We start from the raw sequence: 25,918 nt of genomic DNA, 5'->3' as shown, positions 1-25,918 counted from the left end.
CAACATACAATAGTGAATCGCTGGCTATGTGGCACCCTAGCACCAGCTCCTCTCTCCCCAGAAGAATCAAGTGATGGCTGAAGTACACAAGAGGAGGAGGAGCCCAGCAATATATAGGCATAAAATGGGGGGAGCAATAAATGCAATCAGCCAGCATTAAATGCTCCCCAGCCCTAAAAAGGGCACCAGAAAATGCCAGAAAAATACTACATGAAATGCCACAGCCTCTGCAGCATAGACTCACACCTGAGCTAACTAATTTGGTAACAGGAGTGGGATTGGATTGAGTAGCTTGTCCCACAAGGTTTCGATATGGGTAGAGACACCTTTGACTACATGGTAGAAACTAAGCCATATTAGCTCACTCATGAGGAGTATAAAGTAATTATGGCTTACAAACAAAAGGAGATTGAGGAGCTCAATAGGACTGCGGGTGTCATGATGGACTACACAATGGCCTACTACAATCCCAAAGGTGATATCTCCTTTAAAGTAGTGTAAGTGGATGGGTTTTTAAAAAAAGGCAAATAATAGACAACAAGATCCCCCATTAAAAAGCAATAATGTGGGAAAGGTGCTAGTGACAAAGTATGAAGAGGTAAAGGGATAGATGAGAGTAACTACCACATGGAGTGTGATAGTTATTCAAGATCTTGGGTGTGCAAGAAGTGCTTGAGAATGCTCCGCATGATAAGGTAAAGAGAATCATGCTACACAATGTATGGGTTTATATTTCAAGGGATGCCTAAATGGTAGGTTTTCATTTGTTCCAAATGCCCAGTCCATACACATGCAAATGCAAATGGGTAATGTATAACATGCATGCTCATGCAACAAGGTATCACTTGGACAATGCCCCCATAGGGGAATTCCCCACTTGTCCTAAATGCCTTTTTACAATGATGGAATGATGTAATGCAACACAAAGGGGAGATATAACAAGGAATTATTGCCAATGTGGAAAAAGCAACCCCCTCTTAAACCATGACTGTCAATACTGAAGAAGAAAAGGAGAAATAGGAGCCGAAGTCGATTCAAGGTGTCTAAAACATGATGAAGAAGTCAATGTCAAAGAAGCATCTCAATTGAAAGAGCTGTTAGAAAAGTAGATTGTAGCTGCCATGGTAGCATCAAGAGATGCTTGAAGTTGGGCTTCAAGGAGAAAAGGCTCCATGCTGATCGAAGAAACAAGGCTCAACAAAGAGAGAACATACCCACCAAGGAACATCCAACAAACCATGTCTCCAGCCTAGTTATGACCGATGGATACCTATAATGTTAATTCTTAATTGAAATACAAGCCAAACAATGTAAGTACCACAAGAGACCAAAACCTTCATAACAATTATAATCAGATGCTTCAATGCTAAGCTAAGGAATGCAAAGATAACCGAGTTAAAAAGTAGTTAAAGATGAAGTAAGAGAGTTGAAAAGTAGTAAAAGATGAAGCAAGAGAGTAAGTGCAGTTGAAAGGAAAGTCTTGAAGGTATTTAGCAAGAGAGTAAGCACAATGGAAGGCCGGGGGCAGGGGGGGTCTTACAAGTACTTAGCCTAAGGACAAAGTAGCCTATGGGCCCAACTTGATTAGCCTAAAGAGCTGGCAGTAAGATAAGTGTTGGACTAGGCTGATTGACCCTAAAATACCTAGAAAAGTCTATGTACGGGAAGGGCTACTATTGTGCACCTCCTTTGGCAACTCATTGCCAATGGAAATTGTGAGAAGGGTTAGAAGCTACATCGATAGTAGACTCCTCACAAGTTCCCGTCAGGGTGACTAGATGCCATGATGGAAGCATGTGGTCCACAAGACTAGTCAGCCAAGACTTCAGCTATTGTGAATCAGCCTTAATGAAGTAGGTTTTCCATGAGCCACATTACCAGTAAGTCACAATTGGGTCGTGTTGTAGCAGCCATGGAGATCTTTAGCAAACCATTTTGTGTTTTAATTAATTGGCACAAGTAGTATGGCTTTTGGACTATGGGACTAGACAGCCAGACAAGAGACCTCATGAGGACTTCACCTAGGTTCCCCATGAGACCATGTGTGTTATCTTGGATGTCATGTGGGGATTGACATTACTTCAAAGCAGAAATTGGTAGCTCTTCTCTTCAAGATCACACAAAAACTTCTTTACTGGAGCTCCACAGGGCTTTCTTTAGCAAGAAGAGTGGTGGTTGCTGATCATGTTCTTTTCGTGATCATGTGGTGTATCACTTTTTGTTGAGCACATTTTCTAGGTCATGCATTGGCCAAGTGAAGCATCTCATCAAGAATTTTATTTGGTTAGGATATCATTTTTCAGCCTAGTTCCAAAGAGGAGGCTTAGGGAGCATAGATCTAGATAGCTAGAGCAAAGCCTTAAAACATTAAGTTCAACATTGGGGATCTTTTAGGCAAGGAGCGTGGGAAGAAACTTCTACTATGGAAGCTATAGTTTCCTACACCGACACTCCAAGAACCATGGCAGCCTAGCATTCATTGGATATTTTAGGAGATTAAGACAGAAGGCATATGAAGGAGTAGTGAGGTCAGGCTTCCAGCTACCATCAATAGAGCTTGGAGATCGTCTTTATTAGCTACCATTGATCATAGTTGAAGTAAGAGGAGGCAACCTCTTCTCTTCAGTCACTACCTAAGATTAGAGTTTGGCTAGACTCTTGGATATAAAAATTATCTTTCCCAAAGGAGGTTCTCCATGCAAGTTTCTTTATCAATGGGGGAAACTGGTTTGCTTTTTAAGAGCTACTAAAGAAGATACACAAGGAAAGACTACAAGGCTTGAGACCATGATAGAGGATATTCCTCTCAAGTGAAGGACAAATACAAGGCTTGCTAACACGTGCAAAGTCATTCAACGGCAAGAATCTCTAGCATGTGATGATGAATACCATCTTTGAGTCATATGATTTGACAATGCTTGTGATTGAAGCCATTGATTGTTTGATGATCAAGGGGACTTCACATTCACTCGTTCTTATTCTCATGTACACCAATCATCATTGATCACATCAGGCATATGCCATCTAGAGTCACATGATTTGGCAAAGCTCGTGACCAAAGCCATTGACCGTTTGATGATCAAGCAAACCTCAAGCCAATAAATCATAGTTACAGTAAGCCTAAGCATATTAGGACAAGTTGAATCCTCACATTTGCTTGTTTTCATTCCTCTCGTATACACCAACTGTCACTACTCACATCAAGCATATTGTTGGCACCTGTCGGGTTTGGCTGCATCTTGACTAGTTGTGTAATAGGATGATGCTTGTGAAGATGGTCTCCTTGGCGATATAAATGCGAACCTTGGACTTGAACAAGTTCGTGCCGATGAGGGATCATATCAACAAACTCCAACAATTGTAGATGGAGGTTCAAAATGTTGGAAAGACAATCTCCTGAGAAAAAATGGCAATGATGACTCTTTTGTCACATTTACCTCCCCAGTATGGTGGTTTCTACTCTTCTTTGATCACCTCGGGGCATATAAACACCATCAAGTGGAAAGAGCTAGTTTCATGATTTTGGACCAAGAGGAATGGTTCAAAACCCAACACCCTAAAAAATCTCATTCAAAGGCTCTTACGGGTCAACATGCAAAAGAAAAAAAGAAGCACAAAGACAAGGAGAAGAATGACAAGTCCAAGAAGAAGAAGAAAACCTCTTGCTATACACGTGACAAAATTGAACATTGAAAGAAGGATTGCCTAGACAAGGACAAGAAGGAAAACAAAAATGAGAAGACCAAGAAGGACTTTGAGTCATCAGGGGCAATCATTGTGCCATCTTCATTTTGGAGGTGATAAGAGACACCTTCTATATCTGAAGTGACATTGATGGCCCCTCAAGTCGAAAGTGGATGTGCATAGTGGCTTCCCACCACATGACTCTTTCCAAGGAAGGCATTGCCTGCTTGCAAAGGGCATATTCTTAGGATAGAGAAGGTAGTAAAATGACACCTAACTTGACTACATCACTTGATACATAGCTGCAATAATTTGAAGAAAATTTTCCTACCTTTGTGCGTTGATGCCTTTTTATTATCCTACCTATATGAATATCAAAGCCATGTTTTAGAATTAGTTGAGAAGAAAGGACCTTTGAAGGTTCACGAAGGGGAGCCTTCTTTTAAAAGATTGGAAGAGCCAGTAATTTGATGGATTTGAACCACTGCCAAAAAAAATTGTTTCTTTGCCATGTCACATAGACCAACAAGTCAATAGCTTGATTGTGAAACTATATTGGTCCCATTATATTATGTTGTCAGGCCCCACTAGTACTAAAAATGTGCCTTCCAACTAGTATCCATTTTTTAACTGGCATCTTTACCCTATAGTGCTAGAGCTGGACAGCTGAACATTCCCTGAGCAGGCAGGAGCAGGTGACACGTGGCAGGAAGCAGCTGATGTAGCAGTTGGACAGGCCGGTTGGACTGATTGCTGACCAGTCTGGCTGCATTTAATGCAGCCGACCTGGTATTTTTTGGCGTTTTCTGCTGGCCTATTTATTGGCCCTGGTTTTTGCAGTCATCCTCAGTCGTGCTCTGAGTTTTCAGGTTGCAGACCATGGAGACTGCCCTCGGGGCTGCCAGAGACTGAGATCTTTGAGGTGGAGACATTCTCTCTGCACCTGTGTATATTTCTGCATCCATATACAATATTCTTCACTGCAGATTTTCTGTGTTTCACTATCTCTTTCTTTCTCTCTCTTCTCTCTTTGTTCACTCTTTGTCTTGGTTATTTGCTTCCGCATTGCTTCACTCTGACATGGTGTTAGAGCATTGAAGGATTGAGCTAGGGTGGATAGTGGAGCTTCCCACCACATGACTCTTTCCAAGGAAGGCATTGCCTGCTTGCAAAGAGCATATTCTTAGGATAGAGAAGGTCATCTTCTATGTGGGAGCATATTAACAAGCTAAGGAAGCTTTAGATGTAGGTACAAAATATAGGGAAGGTGATCACTTTTGGAGACATGGTGATAACTCTTCTTTCACAGTTACCGCCCCGTTTCAATGGTTTTTATTCCGCCTTGATTGCTTCAGGGCGGTTTAAGACACTTTGATGGGAAGAGTTGGTTCCTATGGTCTTGGACCAAGAAGAGAAATTGAAAGGGACCAATGCTTTTAAATCTGAGGCTTTGGTTGGTCAGTCCTCTTAGAAGAAGGGGAAGGACCAAAAGAAGGAGGATAAATCAAAGGACATATAAAAGGAGTCTACTTGTCACATCTATGGCAAAATAGGTCACTGGAAGAAGGATTGCCCCGACAAGGAGAAGAAGGAGAAGGAGAAGAGTCTTGCGTGTCCCAGGCCTTGGCTACCATTGTCTCTCGGTGGAGCGAGATATGTGGACTAGGTCTCAATGTGGAGTTTGATATTGACTCCTTCAAGGTTCTAGATGGCCAAACTCAACAAGTGGGGTGTCAAGGAAAGGAGGACACTGGTATCTACAAACTTCGGAGCATAGTGGGCTTCACTTCTTATCTCCTTTCTTTTTAGTCATAAACCAAGCTTTGGCATGCTTGGTTTGGTTACACCTCTATTAAAGGTTATTCATCCCTTGGACTAGCATTTCTCAGGTTACCATTGGTGCAGTCAATTCTCTCGAAGGTACTCTTGGAGGGCGTTATTCATTATTCATGTTAGTCAATGGGCATTTTCAGCAGACACAGTGTATAGGCAGTTTGTCAAGTAGGCGATGGTGCCACGTGGCAGTTGAAGGACTTATCATTGATTATTTTATTCATTTATGTTGTAGTCGGCAGTTTTTTGATTAAGTCGGCTAGTTTCTTGCTAGATGACTGCATTATTTTATTGCATTCTTTTCTCCTATTTTAGCCCACTTGGCAGCTTGTCCCACATACTTTTTCTCAAGCGCTGGTGGGAGAGATTCTGGCTGGAGGGGATATGTCTACAGCCCTTGTATATCTGCCCTCTTCATTCAAGCATTCATAGATTGCAGATTTCTGCGTTCTTCTCCCTTTTCTTTCTCCCTTTCTCTCGTGTTCATTTTCTTTCAATCCGGTCCATATGCTTCTACATTCGCTACACTCTGACATGGCATCAAAGCAGCGTAGAAGGGATGATTAGAATTGATTGGAAGGATTCTTCGTGACAAAAGTTTGAGTTTTCAGCCTTTGGAGGTTGTGGTGAATAGGTTATGTAGGGAAGGAACAATGTTGCTGTTTTTTGCAGGTCTTCGCTGTTTGTGAAGGAGGAAAGGCTGCATTTTCAGCCTTTTGATGCAGTTTTTGGGTTTTCATTGCCTCCGATAGGTGGAACTCTTTGAGAATGAGCGGAGGAAACCCTAGCAGGCACTGGCACTGTGCATGGTTTACAATGTCAACCGAAATTGATGTGGAGTTTCAGGCTATTATGGACCATAAGATCCTCGTGCTACTCACTCTTCTTGCAGATCAAAAGCTTGATGGGGAGAATTACCGCATTTGGCGTGTAATGATGCTTGCCACCTTGGAATCTATGATTTGGTAGAGCTTATGACCGAGGCTATAGGTTGTCCTATAGCTCGTGATTCCTCCAAGCTTTCTTTAGATGAGAAAGCCGAGTTGATGAAGGTACAGGCGCATTGGGACAAATTGAATGCTCGCATCCATTCTTTCCTCTTTCTCTCCTATACTCTAGTCGTCATTGCTCACATTGAGCACTTGAGTGTGGCTCGAGACATATGGTTGGAGCTTGATCAGATGTACAATCCGATGACCGTGATAAAGTGGGTGTCCGTGGAGATTCAGATAAGGACTTTCAGTTCTAACAAGTCTTCTTCTATGCGGAAGGATGTTAATAAGCCTTGACAATTGCAAATACAGGTCTAAAACGTAAGGAAGGCGATTACCTTGTAGGACATGGTGATAACCCTTCTTTCTTAGCGACCACCCTAATTCAGTGCATTTTACTCCACCTTGATTGCCTCAGGGCAGACAAAGACTCTTTGTTGGGAAGAGTTGGTTCCTATGGTTTTGGACCAAGAGGAACAATTGAAAGGACATAATGCTTTCAAATTGGAGGCATTGATAGGTTAGTCCTCTTAGAAGTAGGGAAAGGACCAAAAGGAGGAGGATAAAATCCAAGGAGGACAAAGAGAAAAATTCCACTTGTCACATCTGTGGTAAGACGGGTCATTGGAAGAAGGATTTTCCTGACAAGGAGAAGTCTTCAAAGGATTCAGAAGTGGTGACTGCTCCCTCATCAGCTACCTTCCTCTACTTGGAGGTGGTTGAGGCATCAATCCCTAGGGATTTTGATGCTGCATTGACAGCTCCACATTCTCATGAGTGGATAGTTGACAGTGGTGCCTCTCGGCACATGACTCCTTGTGCACTAGGTGTTGCACATTTGCAGCCTTCGCATGGATAGATTTTCATTGGTGATAGCTCTTCTGTTTCTATTCAAGGCAGGGGTAATATGTAGCTTATTCTAGATGGGCAGGGTAGTGCTCATACTTCAAGGGTGCTTTATGTGCCAGACTTGGGTTACCACTTGCTTTCGGTACACAAGATTTGTAAATTTGGCCTCTTGGTTGTGTTTGACGAGGATTCCTTTTGGATTCTTGATCATGGATCAAGATAGGTACTTCTAGTTATGAGGAGAATGAATTCTACAAGTTAAGGTCTCCTTTTTCCTTGACCTCTCTTCTTCTTACCTCTCAGACAGAGTCCAAGCTTTGGCATGCTCAGTTTGGCCACCTAAATTCTAATTACCTTCGGAAAGCTTCTAGGGGACAACTTGTTTGAGCGAGCAGCCATGTGTATCTTGCATTCGTGGGAAACAACATCGTGATGCCATTCCCAACAAGGCTTCAAGGCAGTCTTTAGCATCCTTGGAGCTTGTCTCTACAAATCTGTGTGGACCTGTGAGGACAGAGTCCCTTAAGGGGAGCTTGTATTTCATGCTTATTGTGGACGATTTTAGTAGGATGACATGAGCTTATTTTTTGCAATTGAAGTCAGAGGTGTTTTCCCACTTTAAGGATCTGTTGCTCTTTGAGGAGAACCAATTAGTCTGGAAACTAAAGACATTACAATCAAATAAGGGTGGAGAAATCGTTTCTAATGAGCTTGCTAGGTTTCGTGTCGATCATAGTATCGACCAGGAGTTTGCAAACACAAACATACCTCAAGAGAATGGCATATTGGAGTGGAAGAACCAAAGTGTAATTGAGATGGTTCGCATCATGATGGAGCATAGATAGCCATCTTAGTGCTTTTGGGCCGAGGCTATGGCTACTATAGTCCACATCCTAAATCGATCTCCCACTTCGGCTGTTGTTGGTATGACACCTTATGAGGCGGTATTTAGGGTCTAAGCATGATGTTTCTTATTTTAGGGTTTTTAGGTATGACACCTATGTCCACATTTCAAAGACAGCATGATAAATTTGAAGTAGCTTCCCAAAGATAGGTGTTTGTGGGCTACAGCTCGTAGTCCCACGGTTATTGTTTGTATGATCTCGTTAAGTGGGATGTCTGCATGAGTTGAGATGTTCAGTTCGTGGAAGTTCCAACCTTAGAGGGGGTTGAGGAGCACCTTGTGCTTGGAGATTCAGGAGATGGGTGCCAAAGGTATTGTTGTCTTGTGGAGATGCTTCATTTCGAATGAGGATACCACTTCCCCATCGGCTTCCCCACTTGCGCCATCATTGATGGATGTTCCAGAGACTTCAACAAATGGTGCATATAGAGGAGCAATCTGGCCTTCTCCTCTTTAGGCACGAGACACACTTCGTGATTTAGGGATTAGGATGTCCCTAAGAGGAGTGGCAGCCGCAAGATGGATTGCGTCGGTCTCGGAGGAACTAGACACATACTACTGAGCTTGTTTGTACTAACTATTGTTTCATGATCCGCGCCATACAGAATAAGGAGCCCATCTCCATGAAGGAGACTTTGCAGTCATAGCATTGGAAGAAGGCTATGGAGTAGGAGTTGGATGCTATTGAGCGGAATGGCACTTGGGATCTTGTGTCTCGGCCCGTTCATAAGTATGTGATTGGTGTAAAATAGGTCTTCAAGACCAAATATCATAGCGATGATAGTCTGGATAAGTATAAGTGCGGCTCGTTGCAAAGGGCTTCGCAAAGCAGCTAGGGGTGGATCTCCATGATACCTTTGCACCTACTGCTCGGATGGCTACCATTAGAGTCATTCTTGCCTTAGCTAGCCATAAGAGATGGCCGATTTATCAACTTGATGTGAAGTTTGCCTTTCTCAATGGTGATTTGAAGGAGGAGATCCATGTTGAGCAACCTCTTGGATTTTCCTCATCAAATGGATAGGTATACAAGTTGAAAAAGGCCCTTTACAGTCTAAAGCCGGTTCCACGTGCTTGGAATAAGAAGATCAACTAGTTCCTCCAAGGGAAGTTGGGGTATCGACACTCCTCTTTCAATCCCTAGTTGTATATCCACACCTTAGTTGGAGGGCATGTGTTGCTTGTGCTTTATGTGGATGATCTTATTTTGATTGGTGACCATGCCCAAAAGGTCAAGGAGACTAAGGTGGCACTATATGAGGTGTTCGAGATGATAGATATGGGCACTTTTCATTTCTTTTTAGGACATGAGATCTATCGGACTTCGAGAGGGATTTTCATCTCCTAGCAACGGTATGTGCAAGAACTTTTGGCCACGTTTGAAATGGAGTGATGTAAGGCCATTTCTTCTCCTATGGATCCGAATTGGAAGGGTACATCCCATGCAAATTCTTCGGCAGATGCTACCTGCTATAGGCAGTTGACTGGGTCCTTGATTTGGGTTCTTAACACTTAGGTTGATTTGTGCTTTCCTGTAGGTTTGCTGGCCAAGTTCATGAGTGAACACAAGATGGTATATTGGAAGGCTGCTATGAGGATTTTGCGGTTCCTGAGGGGGACCCCCAATCTCCAATCTTGGTATTGATTATCCAACAGATACTCAAGATTACTTTTTGTCTCTTATAGGTTGGACAGATTCTAATTGGGCTGGAGATGTTGACCACTTGAGGCCAACGACAGGATATTGTTTTACTTTGGGTGCTAGTGTTATGGAATAGCAAGAAACAGCCCACCATTGCCCTTTCTTCTATCGAGACGGAGTATAGAGCGGGGTCTTCTACCACATGTGAGATGGTATGGCTTTGGAGGTTACTAGGAGAGCTTGGCTGTACTTAGACAGGTTCTACAACACTTCCTTGAGACAATGAGAGTTAAATTGCTTTGGCAGAGAACCGAGTGTTTCATGCTAGGTCGAAGCACATTGAGATTCAGTACCATTTCATTTGGGAGAAGATCTTGGATGCGACCATTGATGTGGTTTATTGCAAGACAAAGGACAATCTTGAAGATTTGTTTCTGAAGGTGGTTCCTTAGCTTCTTCTACGACACCACTCTAGATCCTTGAGCCTTATGTTGCATCCTGATCTGAGAGGGGGTGTTAGATATTATTCATCCTTGGACTAGCATTTCTCAGGCTACCATTGGTGTAGTCAATTCTCTCAGAGGTACTCTTGGAGGGCATTATTCATTATTCTTGTTAGTCAGTGGGCATTTTCAGAAAATACAGAGTACGGGGGCAGTTTATCAGGCAGGCGATGGTGCCATGTGGCAGTTGGAGGACTGATTGCTGATGATTTTATTCATTTGTGTTGTAGTTGGCAGTTTTTTTATCAGGTCGGCCAGTTTTTTGTCGTCCGATTGCATTATTTTATTGCATTCTTTTCTTCTATTTTAGTTGACTTGGCAGCCTGCCACACACACTTGTTTTTAGGTGCTAGTGGGCGAGATTCAGCTAGAGGAGATATGTCTACAACCCTTGTATATGTGCCCTCTTCATTTAAGCATTCATAGACTATAGATTTCTGTGTTCTTCTTTCTCTTTTCTCTCTCCCTTTCTCTCGTGCTCATTTTCTTTCAGTCTTGTCCATACACTTCCACATTTGTTGCACTCTGACAACCTCAACCACAAGTTACTTCAAAAAGCATTATAGTAGGATGACTTGGGCTTATTTTCCATAGGTCAAGTCACAAGCCTTCTTGCATTTTTGAGACTAGATCATCTTCGAGGAAAACCAGTATGGGCAGCAGTTGAAGACCATTAGGGCTGACAAAGGGGAAGAATTCACCTCCAATGAAATGGATCACTAGTGCATGGAGCAAGGGATTCATTATGGGTTTGCGAACTCGAATACCCCACAAGAGAACGGTGTCTTGAAGTGGAGGACCAAGATCGTGACTGAGATGGCAAGGGCTATGCTAGAGCATTCATTACGAGTTTGCAAACACGAATATCCCACAAGAGAAAAGTGCCTTGGAGTGGGGGACATGATTGAGATGGCAAGGACTATGCTAGAGCATCCAAAGGTGCCCGAGATTCTATTGGCAGAAGCGATGGCCATATCTGTCCATATCCTTAGTAGATCACCCATGTTGGCCATTCTAGGCATGACTCTATTTGAGGTATATGTTGGTCAAAAGCCCGATGCTTCTTACTTCAAGGTGTATCTACATGTGATAAGATGGAGCCGAAGTCCACTGATCATGTATTTGTGGGCTACAATTTTTAGTTAGTGGAATATCGGCTTTATGATTTGCTTTGTTGTCTTGTTGCCTTCCATCCTATAGTTAACACACACACACACACACACACACACACACACACACACACACAGATTTTCATGCTCATTCATTCATGGCTTGTGCATTGACATCATCCACACGCAAATATCGGATCAATGTCACAAATAGACACCATTCACCAGTTAGGTATTTTATATTCATTTAATTGGAATTGTTTTTTCTCATATTTATTAGTGGATTTAGAGTATACTTTTTTCTTCTTCTTTTTTGCTATGCCATAAACCCTTCTAGACTCGAGCCAAAACTTTAGAAGCTACCTTTTGAGTCTAAGGTTTCATACTTATATATTAAATAGAATCAAAATATCTAACTTACACCTAGAGACTTCTAGGGGGTAGATGGACATAGGTGCCAATTCATGTAAAGTTGAGAAAGTCCAAGGCTCCCAAGGAGGAGACTGCTTCACTACGGGATTCACAATTAGTGGCTAATCTTGAGGCTTCATCAAAAGTAAGATACCCGAGGGGGGAGGGGGGGGGGGGGGGGGGTTCTCAGCCTCCTTTCTTACGGGTTTGTGAGATACTCCATGATGCACAAAAAGATGGTATTTCTAAGGAGCGGAAGTTGCAGAATGAATTGAAGCATTCTTATTTACTTGGAGAACCTATTCACCCTATTTTAAGGTGAGTATAACATCGTATGTTCAAAGCTTGTTTATTGAAACTACCACATGAATCCAAAGTAATAGAGGAAAAAGACATATGAACAAGCTCTAGATTATTTCTCCATTCTCCAACATGTATCATACATTGTCTACATCCACCTAAGTAGCCAACAAATAGAGAATAACCATTTAACTTAGACCAAAAGAATTAAGAAAAATAATATATTTTTTATGTCAACACAATACATAAATTTTAACATCATGCTCAAAATATCTTAGAGAAAGTTAGGATTAGTAGAAACTATCCCTACGTGTGATGCCACACTTGGTTGCCATTTCCTTTGAGCCAAAATGACGTGCGACTCATGCTCTTGTCTTCTCTCCTCATTGTTTGTGGTATCTTCATCATGGAAACCAAAAATTGACTGGAAATACCCGATTGCATTGTTTGTGAATTTTCTTCCTCATCTATACACAATTCATCTTTTCTATCAATCCATCAATGGAAATTTATTCTCTCATAGTTTGATAAGATTAGCTTATATTCATATGCATTTTCCATGCCTCATAGAAGGTGGGTATTTCATTGACATATTTGATTTGAAAAATTTTTTGCAAGTAGATATATTGATTTAATGAAAATAGTCATAGAAAGAAAGTAAAAACATGATTTGATACAAAAAGGAATGAGCACTTGGAGGCAACTTTACTTGTTGACCCCACAAAATTTTCGGCCACTTTTCCTTGTTTTCCTCTTCTTTTCCGTCTTCCATTGGACACAACACCTAGGTTTTCTCTCTATACTCAAGAAGACAAATTAGAATAAATTTTCAATTAACATAAAGTAAAAGTTTCCAAATGTAAATTTATCGGAGCATTACTAGTGCTATTAATAGCAAAGAAGAAAAACAATGCAAAATAATATGCAAAAACAAAACAAGACTTAATAAAATAAGGAATGGATTTATATCCTTGCTCCAAATTAATAATATAAATGACCCAAAGATGGTTGAGCATAAGATATCAAGAAAAAAATTTGAGTCAAAAAGTTTCTTAACAGAAGTACCAAGAAATACAAAGGATCTTTTGTCTCCCTAGATGTTTAAATGAACCAATTTTCTAATCTTTGAAATGCAAAAATACAATAAAATATTTTATTTTCCAATAATAGTTACAAAATCCAATTACCTATTACACTTAGCTCACTCAAAAAAATTGAAACATAAGCTAGATATGCCTTTTTTCACATTCCTACCAATGTCAAGGACAAATTTAGTCAAGTCATCAATGCTGAAGACATAATAGAGGAGGCACATAATGATTGTGCATATAATATCAACAAAATTGAGGTACTTGGATGCATAAATTCTTCCTTCAAGTCAAGCTACTATAGTGAGTCATGTAGCCCTAAGGATTAGATGTTAAGGAATGTCATGAGAGTATCTTGCATATGCCATGGCTAATATGGATGCTTGCAATGTGATGCACACAAAATATGTTAAGAGCCAATATTAATCCGTTTTCCAACAAATAGGCCAAAAGAGTGGATACAAAAGTGACTTCCCTTGTGCATATATTTTGGATCTCCTCGACCTTAAATGTGGCACTTGGACACTCTTTATCAAATCTCTCAACCTATAACAAAGGAAATGAAAAATGAAATTAACTCCTCACATATCTTTGGGGTGCAATGTGCTAAGTATGAATGGTTGAGAGTAAGGGAAGTTGTGATTTCAACAATGGTCCACACATGGGAGGACTTTAGCACATTGATATCATTAAGTGTTTTTCAAATGTGCACATGCAAGGACTATTAGAAAATGTCACTCTATCTCAAGCACACCACGTCTTGCAAGCACCATACTATATTATGTGCATCATTTGTGGTTGGACATGGAAAAGACTATATCCTACATTAAGCCATTTATGTCTTGATAGTGTGATGATGACATAGTTAAACCATGAACCCCAAGCCCTAAATTGTGCACCTAATCTCTAGACACTAAATCCTAAACCCTAACCTCCTATCCTATGATTAAAGAAACACTAAAATGAATGATAGTTATTAGAATAATTTATGAAGAAAACCCCAAACTCTATAACAAAAATCGAAGAAAAAAAACTACATTCAATTCTACGAGAAAGTCCCTCAAGGTAGTCCATGGTTTTAATGTAAGTGCATAAGCTATGAAAATATTACCAAAGTTACTAATATGGTCATAGTTTTCCTTATTATTGAATCAATAATATTGTAGTAAGGAGTTAGAAATGTGAATCCCTTGATTCTTTGATAGGTCAATATTTGCCTCTAATACTATTGAGATATCAAACTCTACATGAGCTAGCATCCATTACGCACCTTAGTGATGTGGCATGATATTACTCACTAGCATGTTAGATGACCAATATAAGGATATGCCTACCCTATGATTGATTTTGGCCTTGGCACTTAGATCTACACTTCTATCACATGGATGTAAAAACATCTTTTCTACATGGGGACTTGCATGAGGATATCTAAATATTGTAGCCTAAGGGGTTTATGGAAAAGGCCAGGGAACACCTAATGTACAAGTTAAAAAATAGTATTTATAGCCTGAAGTAGGTGCCTAGGAAATGGTACCATAAGTTTGATGATTTCATACATTCATAGGGATATACTCATAGTAATGTAGATCCATGTCTTAACATGAGGAATGCTTATGATGGTTGCCTTATTATCTTGGTAATTTCTATCAATGATATGCTACAAGAGCTCATGAGATGAGCTAGATGCTTTCAAGACTCAACTCAAGAAGAGCCTTGAGATGAAGGACATGGGGAAGGCCTCATATATTCTTGGTATGTGCATCACGCATGATCACTCTAAGAGACTCCTTTACTTCTCACAGCAGAAGCAGGTGTATATATAAAAGGTGCTTGAGTGATCCCATATGTAGGATGTTAAGCGTATTGGCTATCTTTTGCCTTCCCATGTGAAGATCAACTAGGACAATCATGTCCAATAAAATCAATAGAAGACCGAGATGGCCAAGATCCCTTATGTATTTGCTATGGGTAGTTTGATGTATACCATGATAGCCAGTTGCCTTGACATAACATTTGCAATGGAGTTGTGGCATGCTATATGGCTATACCTAGCCAGTGATATTAAGTCACTGTGAAGGATATTATGAGATACGTGAAAGACACTGTAGATATGTGCATTTACTATGGTGGTCAGGATATTATGGTCATGGGTTATACTACTGACTCCAACTATGCAGGATATGTAAATAGTAGAAAGTCCACCTCTGGGTATGTCTTCACATTTGCTGGAGTGTTATTTATTGGATGTCTAGGCTACAAAAATACACAATCGTATCCACTACCAAGGTAGAGTATATTGCAACCGCCATTGAGGTTTGCAAGGAGGCTCTATAGTTAGGTCATCTAGTGGTAGACCTTGGTATTATTGTTACTTCTACACTACATTCAGATTCTATGAGTGCTATTCAATTGGCTAAGAATCCAATCTTCTATGCAAAGATGGAGCACATTGAGTTGCGCTACCACTTCATCGAGGAGGTAGTAGAGGATAAGTCTATTGATGTGACTCGTAAGAATCCTGTAGGTATGCTCACTAAAAGTCTCTTAGCAAAACATTTTACCTTCCCAGATGTATCTTGAATTCTGGATGGTCATGTATTTCGTGTCTTGAGCTTGTATTGCTTATTTGGCATTCAGATTTGCTTCAATGAGATATACTTGCTATTGGCATTAGAGCTTTGGATTCTTTATGCATTAGAGCTTTGGATTCTTTATGCAATTGAGCTTGGTTCTTTGGGACATTGAGACTCTTGGTTCATGTATATGCTTCCTTGTATACTATTAGATGCAATTACCTCTACTTTTGGGCTTATTTGATTCTAATGCTTTGGACACGGGCACTTACCTATTATAGTAGTTTGTCAGTAATGTATATGCTTATGGGATGTATGGTTTACTTGCAATTTGAGTTTGTGATTGTCTTTGGTATCGATGGTCTATGCTTAGTCATTGCTAGTTGCATCCTTTGTATCCCAGTTGCTACTCATCCTTGCTAGTGGGGGCTTTCTTTCTTGGCTATTTTCCATAGTTGGATTAACATATATTGTTGTCTTTATTTCAATATTGTTGTATTTACAATTTTCAACATTCTTTATGAGAGGAGATACTTGGATTTGATAATATGTTACTTACAATTGATGGACAACTCTCTACTTTGGTATTCCCACTTGTGTTGCCCTTAGTTTGGTTGAATTTTGTGGTGAATTTGCAATCATTAATAACTCATTCTCTTGGATTTTGCATTAGTATATTTTCATTATGATTGGTTCTTTGCATGATAATGTTATTTTCAATCTTGAAAATATTGATGGCACTAATTCTACCTATTAAAATATAGATATGGTAGGTACTAGTTCAAATGAAGAAAATTAGACCATTGAGAATCAAGATACTTGGGATGAGTTGGATGAGCTATGTAAATCCACTCTTATATTATCGTTGTTTAAATAGATTTATTTTAGTTGTCGCACTTGAGGATAATGCTTGGTAGTTATGGAAAAAGATATGCAATCGTTATGATAAGAAAAGTCTTGCTTGACTAATGTATTGGTTGAAACAACTCATGAACCTTTGCATGAAGTAAGGGACTAGTGTATCCATATATTTGAATGAGTTTCACTCAATTTTCAACTAGTTGACTTCGCAAGGTATCGAGTTTAAGGATGATCTCCCTTTCTTGTTCTTGCTTGTGACACTTCCTGAGTCATGGGACACTTTTTGTACTACCATGTGTGCTAATATGCCTCAAGATGGTTTGAAACTCCAAGATCTTGAGGGAGGGTGAATTACTTAGAGAGAGGAGATAAACAAAAAGAATGTGAATGCAGCCTGTACTTCTCATGCATTGAGTATTAGGGATAAGCATGATGATAAGAGTAGTAATGACTGGCATGGTAGAGACTCATAAAAGGTCTCAATCTCCCGAGAAGTCTCACAGTAAGTCATGTGGTTATAAGGCCTCTCTTACATGTCATTACTATGGGAAGCTAGGTAATATTAGGCCACATTGCCATACGATACACGATGATAAGTGCAAGGAGAAAGTCCATGTCAAAGTGTAGAATAAATCTAATGATTGCAACATTCTTTATTTTGTCTAGTAGATGTGTTGTAGATCAATCAATAGTATTTGGATCTACACTCCTTACTCAACCCTATCCAAGTGCTAGAATCAACCTAGGACTAGAATCATGATAATCCAACAACTCAAAATCTTAACTTCGAGGCAAAAGTAGCTCAAGCTATAGCTAAAGCCAATTTCAAAATCTTGGATGTACTCTGACAAAAAAGAGAATTTGAAGCTCCAATGCAAAAAGTCACAAGAGTCAAGGAGGATGCCCTCACCATCTTCTATCTCAATCTGGAAGAAACCAAGCCTGTCAAAATCAATGCTTACATATGTAGCACAATTTTCATGACCAGTTACTTGCCCTCTTGATAAAATTTAGAGATAGTTTCACTTGGTATTACTCTGAAATGAAAGGATTGGATCCCATACTTTACAACATCAAATTCTCCTCCTAATAAGTCTAGCATGAAAATTAAGGAGATAACTGCCTTGGAGCTTGAGTTTGATTATAATTATATCTTGGTAGCTTCTTTTGATGCTAGTTAGTTAGTTGATGTCTCATCCACTTTTTCTCAATGTTAGCTGCTTGATATGGAGGTTTCCTTCCATGTTACCCTATATAGGGATCATTTTCATTCCTATCACTATATGAGAGGTTTTGTGAAACTAAAAAATGACTTAGCATTGGTGATGTGAGACTATAGTTAGCTTTAAGTAGCACTTTTGCTTTGCATGATGTCCACCATGTTTTGGCTTTAACCAAAGGCCTACTCTTTGCTGGGACAATTGGATGATACAAGATATCATGTATCTTTCTGTTTTTCAATGTGGAAGATTACCGAGGGAATCTTATCTTTTCTCGAGGTGCCAAGGCTAGCAGCCTCTATCTCTTGCTTGTATTTGGGTCTATTAACAATGTTTTGGATATGGCTGACATAGCACATGGAACTAGGCATGTAGAAGGGAGTCGTTACATCACAATTATAGATCGCTATTACAAGTTGATGACTTGTGCCATGAGAGACAAGGAACTTACACTAGTTGGTGTGGCTTTGAGGTATGATCATTGGCGGAAGGCCATGGGATAGAGATTGGAGGCTATAGAGAAAAATGGCACATGGGAGCTTGTGTCAAAGCTCGCTCATCACAAAGTGAATGGAGTGAAGTGGGTCTTCAAGAATTTAGAGTGATAGCATGCTCGACAAACGTAAGGCCCACTTGGTGGCCAAAGATTTTGCTCAAAAGCCAAGTGTAGATTTTGACAACACATTTGCTCCTACTGCATAGATGGCCATTATTCATACTATACTTGCCCTAGCCAACCATAGGAGATGGTTGCTCTACCAGCTAGATGTGAAGCTACTAGTTTTTGATTGGAGATTTGAAGGAGGAGATCTATGTTGAGCAATATTATAGGTTCTCATCTTCAAATGGTAGGGTGTACAAGTTAAATAAGGCTCTTTAGGGTCTCACAAACTCCTCACGTATGGGATGAGAAGATTGACAACTTCCTTAAGGGCAAGTTGGGGTATCAAAGGAAAAACTCCAATCCAAATTTTTATGTCCATACTTCAGCCGTTCGTCATGCAATGTTTCTACTCTATGTGAATGACCTCATACTGACTAGATGATCAAGCAAACAAAGCATGCCCTTAACGAGAAGTTCAAGAGATGAGCTACATGGATCTTTCGTATTTTTTCTTCAATCATAAGATAGCAGGCCGAGAGATGATCACATATTGTCCCATCTCCACTCCTATGTATCCTAATTGGAAGGCTTAGCACATGCAGATTCACTCTTTATTGACACTTCCAACTATCAACGATTGATTGGATCCCTTATTTGGCTACTTAACGTCAAGACCAATCTTTGTTTTTTAATTGATTTGCTTGCAAGGTTTGTGAGTAAGCCCAAGAAAACTCACTAGCACGTTGCTTTAAGGATTCTCCATTTGCTCCAGGAAACTAGCATCTTCTAATCTACAAGTTCAAGAGGACCCCAAAGAGGCACAACATCGAACAAAGGGTGCACGTTGGCTTCTGAGTGGCCTAGTAAGTCTTGTAGAGACAGATGGAAACACAATGGACTTTCTCCTTCTCTCTTTTTTTTTTTTGGGTTATTGGTGAGCTCAAGGTTGTCTTCGTATGTAGTACGGATTGATTCGTACCATATGATCCATACGATCCATACGGATTTTCCAAGTGGCACCGTTGGATAACATTTTGAATAAGCATGATGATTTGCATTCTCTTGCATAACCCCATTTATTGGCATTTTGTTATTGGAAACATGCATTTGTGCACATTTATCCTTTTCAGTCTTTTGACGTAGTCAACTCCACCATATTCATGGCAACTCACATGGTAGTCTCCTAGGGCAGTCTCCCTTTGCTACTATCTATCTTCTTGCTTCACCACATACCTTCCATAACATTCTTCATCACCATCACTTAGTGGTGGTTAGGATAGCTCGTTTGTTTTTTGTGTGATGATCTTGGATCTTATCATCGCTTTATTTACCCCTAGGGGCACAGATTAGTCAATAGGATGAACACTGATTGAAATCTCACACTTAATGCTAAATCGAATCAATTTTAAAAGCCCTTTCCCCCCCCCAACACAAACACACACACACACAAGAAAAGTCCATCGTGGATCCATCCACCTTTGTAGGTGTTGGAAGGCTGCTAGGAAGTCGATAAGTACCCTTTGATGGATTGCTTGGTCTCTCTGGGGTGATCATTGGGCCTTCCTTGGCAAGATAAGCATTGCCTTTCTAGTGTTGGTGGGTCATTGGGCAACGTTGTGCAACCTTGGCCCAATACCCTGGCTGCTTTGGGGTGGAACACCTTGGGTAAAAGAATAGAAAATATGGGCTTAGGCTAGTATAGTCTCTTTTTGGTTCCAATTTTGGGCGTGAGAGGGATTGTTGAGCTAAAAATGCATTCGCTTCTTGTAGCCCCAAAACATGCTTAATTAATGAATTAAACCTCTTTAATAAAAAGAAATGCATACCTAGAAAGTGTCTATGTCGGGGGAATCCAAACTGTCTATAAATAGACAACCCACCACTGAGCCCGAATTTCATTTTTGCAACTTATAGGTGCCTTCTCATTGCTGCTGTCCACACCCCGTTCATGTAGGATATCTTAGCCAGTCTGTCCACCATAGCTGTCTACCATTTGGTGCTTGCTGTCCAGCCCCTTGTTGCTATTTATGGAGGATTCTCAGCTTGTTCAGCACCTACGTCTCGGGATTGATCACTTTATGGCACAGCCTTCTGCTTATGCACTCTGCCCCTTTGGACATGTTGGGGGGTCAATTTTTATGTTGATACTGTGTTTGCTGCATTGAGCATTGTATCTATTCATTCATTATTCAGTTTCATTATCTTTTGTGTTCATTGTTTGTGTTACCATAACCTTAACTGCATTCCTTCACCAGTCCGTATGTTTGTCAAACGATTGTGTTTGTTTTCCATAGACGAGGAACTTTGTTCTTATTCTATATTTGAGTTCATTTGTTAATTAGGTAGTTGTTTGTACATTGTTGATTTGCTTTGCAAAACCTCATATGGTTCAATGCTTGTACTCAATTCTCATGCTGTGGATTTTCTTTGCAAAACCTCAATTGCCTTAATGCTTGTACTCATTTCTCCTTTTAACTCTAATAAGGAAAATAGATGCTATATTCCAACTCATTTATGCATTTCACAAATTAGTTCAAGCTTCCCAAAACAAATAAATCTGTTTTTGACCTAGTGTTAATATATGCGTTTTTGATGGCAGATGAATCTAAGACATGATCACAAGACAACTGTTAAGGTTCTTGAGTTGCAAGGTAATAAAAATCCTCTATTTTATATGACCTTGAAAAATGCAAAGCAATCTAATTCAGGATCGAGAAATTGGAGGAAGGCCATCCAAAATAGATGATCTTTTTCTGCTTTGGATATCAATTGTAGTACATATAACTAAGGTGTTGCATAGTGTTGTTTGGGACACAATGTATGTATCTCTCAATTGGCACATTGATTCTTGCCTTCTTGTGGGAAGATACTCTTGTATTTGAGGATCTGAAAATGATTAATTCTGTTGGGAAAATAAGCTCACCAATTTGTTTTGTTCATGCATTAGCTTCGATACTTATATTTGCTGTAAGAATCAAGCATTTAATCTAGTTAACATAGTGGTCACTAAAATTTAGCAACTTCATTCAAGGCCTTCATTATCTGATGTAGACTTTAGATATGGTTGAAGTATATCGTACATTGCGTAGGAACATTGCATATGAGTTTTTTGTGTAACAAGTTTTGAGCTGTATTTCAGACTTGTATACAACAAGTGTTCAAGTTGTACTTCACTTTTGTATATAGCATAGAAACAATCCTTTGTTATTTTATCATGTGCAGGGTAGTTTTAATTTTCACTCTCGTCACTTGTGTGACTTAATATTTTTTTCTTGAGACTTTTTGCTTGGAGACTTTTTGGACTTCTTTGGAGACTTTACTCAATTATGATGCATGCAATCTCTATTTTGGTTTTTCTTTACCTCTTTTTGAGAAGTGAGAGAGGACTGGATACTTGGCCTCTTGCTTGGGCAAGTGTGGCTTTCCTCTTTAGCATAGGTGCCGCACTTGAATGGCTTCTTCTTGATGGGATAGAGGATGTGAGAGGTGGAGAGGATCGAAGCTCAGTAGACAATATGGAGAGTGAAGCATGACACCCAATACAATAGACTGAAAGTGTAGAATGGATGTACAAGGTACAACCCTTAAATCTTAGGGCTGTAAGAGGTTGTTTACACTCGTAGTGTGTGCAACACGATAAGTACCCGAAAATGTGTAACATAGGCACATAAAATAAAGATAATAAATTTGGGGGGAAAAACCTCTCGTACAGACAGGTAAAAGTGCTCCAGTGTCCTATTGATCACCGACACTCCTTTGTGAGCATAGGCTTAAGTGAAACCCAACAAACCCCCCTGGAGTAAAGTGTGATCAAAATACAAGGGTCATCCTCCACCAAAGGAGATAAAATTTAAAGCATTGCGAAATGTTGCAAATTTGTCACGAGGAAGAGCTTTGGTGAAGACATTTGCCACATTATTGGTGGTAGGACAATAGGCAAGGCTGATATCTCCTGCATGTAGCCTCTCTCTAACAAAGTGATAATGGATCTCAATGTGTTTCGTGCGTGCATGAAACAATGAGTTCCGTGCCATTGCAATGGCACTCTGATTGCCAGTGAATAAAGGAGTAGGCTCCGTGTGACAGATACATCTAGATCAGCTAGCAAGTGTCTAAGCCATACACATTCAACAGTGGCAGTGAAAGCTGCCTTGTATTCAGCTTCACATGACGATGTGGCTAAAGTGGACTGTTTCTTGCTAAGCCAAGATATGCAAGATGAGCCAAGAAAGAAACAATTGCCACTAGTGGAGTGACATGAATCATAATCACCAGCCTAATCAAAATCACTGTAAGCATGTAAGTGCAGTGGTTACCCCTTGGCGTAAAGCAATCCAAGAGATCTAGTACCCTGCAAGTAATGGAAAGCATGCTTGACAGCTTGCTAATGTGACATGAGTGGCTGATGCATATATCTGCTCAGGGCTGAAATTGCAAATTGTATGTCTTGCCTGGTGTTGCATAGGTAGATAAGACATCCAACTGCTGGAGCATATGTGTGTACATCAAACAAATCACTGTTATCATGCAATGACAGCTTCAGTCCAGGTTCCATAAACTGATATCTCTAGTATCATAAATGAACTAAATGCCCAAGTAATAAACCGATATCTCTAGCATCATGAATAAACTGAATGCCCAGGTAATAATGCAAAGACTCCAAGTATGACATCTCAAAAGTTTGCTGCAAATTTTGTTTGAATGCTGAAATCTGGTCAGCATGCGTCCTTGTAAGCAAAAGATCATCAACACATAGAAGCCCCCTCTTTATATATGTAAAGAGTAGACTCCGATGAGCTGTTTATGAACCCTTGGCTGAGTAAAAAGGCATCAATCTTTACATAGCAAGCTCTAGGAGCTTGTTTCAAGCTATATAAAGCCTTTTTTGACTTGCAAACCAAGTGTTCGGATCCCTCAACTGCAAAACCAATGGGCTAGTGTACATATACTTCTTCATGAAGTTTCCCATGTAAAAATGCAGTCTTTATATCTAATTGATGCACAACCCATCCATAATGGGTAGCCAAAGCAACCATAGACCTGATGGTAGTCATGCGGGAGGGAGAAGCACATGTCTCCTCATAGTCAATGCCTTTCTTCTGTGCATAGCCCTTCTCTACAAGCCTGGCTTTATATTTGTCAATGGATCCATTTGCATTTCTTTTCATCTTGTAGACCCATTTTGTTCCAATGGCTAGAGCGAGCAAAAGAAGTGGATGTGGCTAACGCCTTCCTAGATCCCGATATCCTAGAGATTGGTGTTTGGATTGAGAGATGTTTTATTACAGATGCATTGATTGATGGCGTCTCCTCAGTGAACATAATGATGGATGCGACAATGAAGGATCTAGGTCTGCAAGGCATGCAGTTTACATAGTGGCTTATTAGACTAGCAGACTAGAGTAGAATTAAGCCTTTGGGATTTCTCCTATATGTGAAGACAACCTTGGTAATAGGAAGAGATTATTGACTTACCTATCTAGTGGTAAACCCAAATTTCTACGAGACCTCAAAACTCTAGCAGAATCACCAAATGAAATGGGCAGTAGCCCTTCAAATACATCACTGGCAGCTTGATATGTTTCAAAATCAGCAAGGGATAATTCTGATTTTTCATCGAAAAGTACATCCCTACTAACAAATACCTTTTCAGAGACAGGATCATATAGTTTGTATCCTTTGCTCTCACTATTGTACCCCACAAAAACACATTTGATAGCCTTGTTATCCAACTTTTTTCTAAGTACCTTGAGAATGTGTGCATATACAAGATACCCAAAAGCACGAAAGTACCCAACAGAAGGTTTCCGGCTCTTCCAAGCCTCAAAAGGTGTGATATTCTTTAATGCTTTGGTGGGGTATTTGTTCAAAACATGGCAAGCAACATGGCAAGCACACGTAATGGCTTCCATCCAAAAATTGTGGGGCAAGCTCTTTGCTTACATCATACATTTGCCCATCTCCATGAGTGACCGATTCTTCCTCTTTGCAACCCCATTCTACTGTGGAGTATAAGCAATAGTGAGTTGATGAACAATACCCTGATGCTTTAAAAAAGAATTCATCATAGAGGACATATATTCCCCCCCTCGGTCCGAACGGAGAGTCTTCACCCTACAACCAGATTGGTTCTCAACAAGTGTTATAAAAGCCAAAAATGCATCATACACTTCTAAATTTTTCACTAAAGAATAGACTCAGCAGAAGCGAGTAAAGTCATCAATAAAAGTCACAAAATAGTAACATCCATCCAATGACTTTGTCTGCATAGGGTCACATACATTTGAGTGCACTAATTGTAACTTGACTGTGGCTCTAAAAGCAATATCACGGGGAAACGAAAACTGATGCATTTTTCCCAAAATACATCCCTCGCATAAGTGCTCAGGAGGTCTCTCCAAGAGAGGTAATCCATCTAGAATCTGGGTACGGTGTAATAGTATCAAGCTACCATAGTTTACATGCCCCATGCAAGCATGCCATAACTCCACCTGTAACATAGTAGGAGTAAGAGTGGACGCTAAATATGCTGATTGATCAACTGAAAGAGCATCCAACTTATATAACTCATGACATAGAGTGCCAGTCAAGACCAAAGTCATGTGTTTCTTATCTTGCACCATACATTTGTCTTCATCAAAGGTGACTTGCAAACCACACCGTGCCAAAGAAGAAATAGATGACAAATTCTTCTTTATACCGGGCACAAACAAAGTATCTTGTAGGCAGAGAATAGAGCCATCAATTGCTGTGAGCACAATCTCCCCAATACCTCTAACAAGGTATGATGCATTGTTGGCACACTGTACAGACTTGCCAACTGGAGCTGCACCAATAGAAGCAAACAAATCTGTGCGAGATGTGATGTGCCGAGAAGCACTAGTGTTAAAAAACCATGTGCTTGCTGCATCCTTAGTAGAGCTAAATGCTCTATCAGCCCAAGAAGAGTCATAACTGCATGTATAAAAACAATAGTCCCTGTTTGGAACAAAGGACACTGACTCAATAGCAATGGAAGGAGCATCAGAAACAGATATCCTTAACTCCTTCTCCTTGGCTATGCACTTTCTACACTCAGTGATGTAGTGGCCTGGCTTTTTGCAATAATGGCATTTTCCCTTCTTGGCTTGCATGCCCCCTTGTTTCCTATTATCTTGTGAAGTGCCTGAAGTCCTAGAGCTTTACGGAGCATTCTTTGCTTGGCTTCCCTTGCCCTTCTCTTGTGCCATAAAAGCTTGCTCACAGGCTATAGCATCCACACCACTGTTTCTTCTTGCTTGCTCCTCCTCTAAGAGCAAACTAACAAGTTGAAGAAAAGTAAGTGGTTGGCAATCCTCATGGTGAG

The 25,918-nt window shown here is 40.2% G+C and overlaps 1 protein-coding gene across 1 annotated transcript in view; it reads left to right on the top strand.

Annotated features, from left to right (window-relative positions):
- The window catches only part of LOC148018239 (uncharacterized), a 105,262-nt gene that overhangs the window by 10,772 nt on the left and 68,572 nt on the right, over positions 1-25,918 (top strand). The window contains exon 4 of the mRNA XM_087661794.1: positions 21,173-21,224. Coding sequence (XP_087517920.1) covers positions 21,173-21,224 — 52 coding nt within the window. The remainder of the gene's footprint in view (positions 1-21,172; positions 21,225-25,918) is intronic.

The sequence above is a fragment of the Lygodium microphyllum genome, chromosome 21, assembly GCF_053477565.2.
Source record: "Lygodium microphyllum isolate KBCC chromosome 21, Lygodium_microphyllum_v1.1.10, whole genome shotgun sequence".
Classification (NCBI taxonomy): Eukaryota; Viridiplantae; Streptophyta; class Polypodiopsida; order Schizaeales; family Lygodiaceae; genus Lygodium; species Lygodium microphyllum.
The sequence above is the reverse complement of the archived record's forward strand: the minus strand, read 5'-3'. Positions and strand labels throughout refer to the sequence as shown.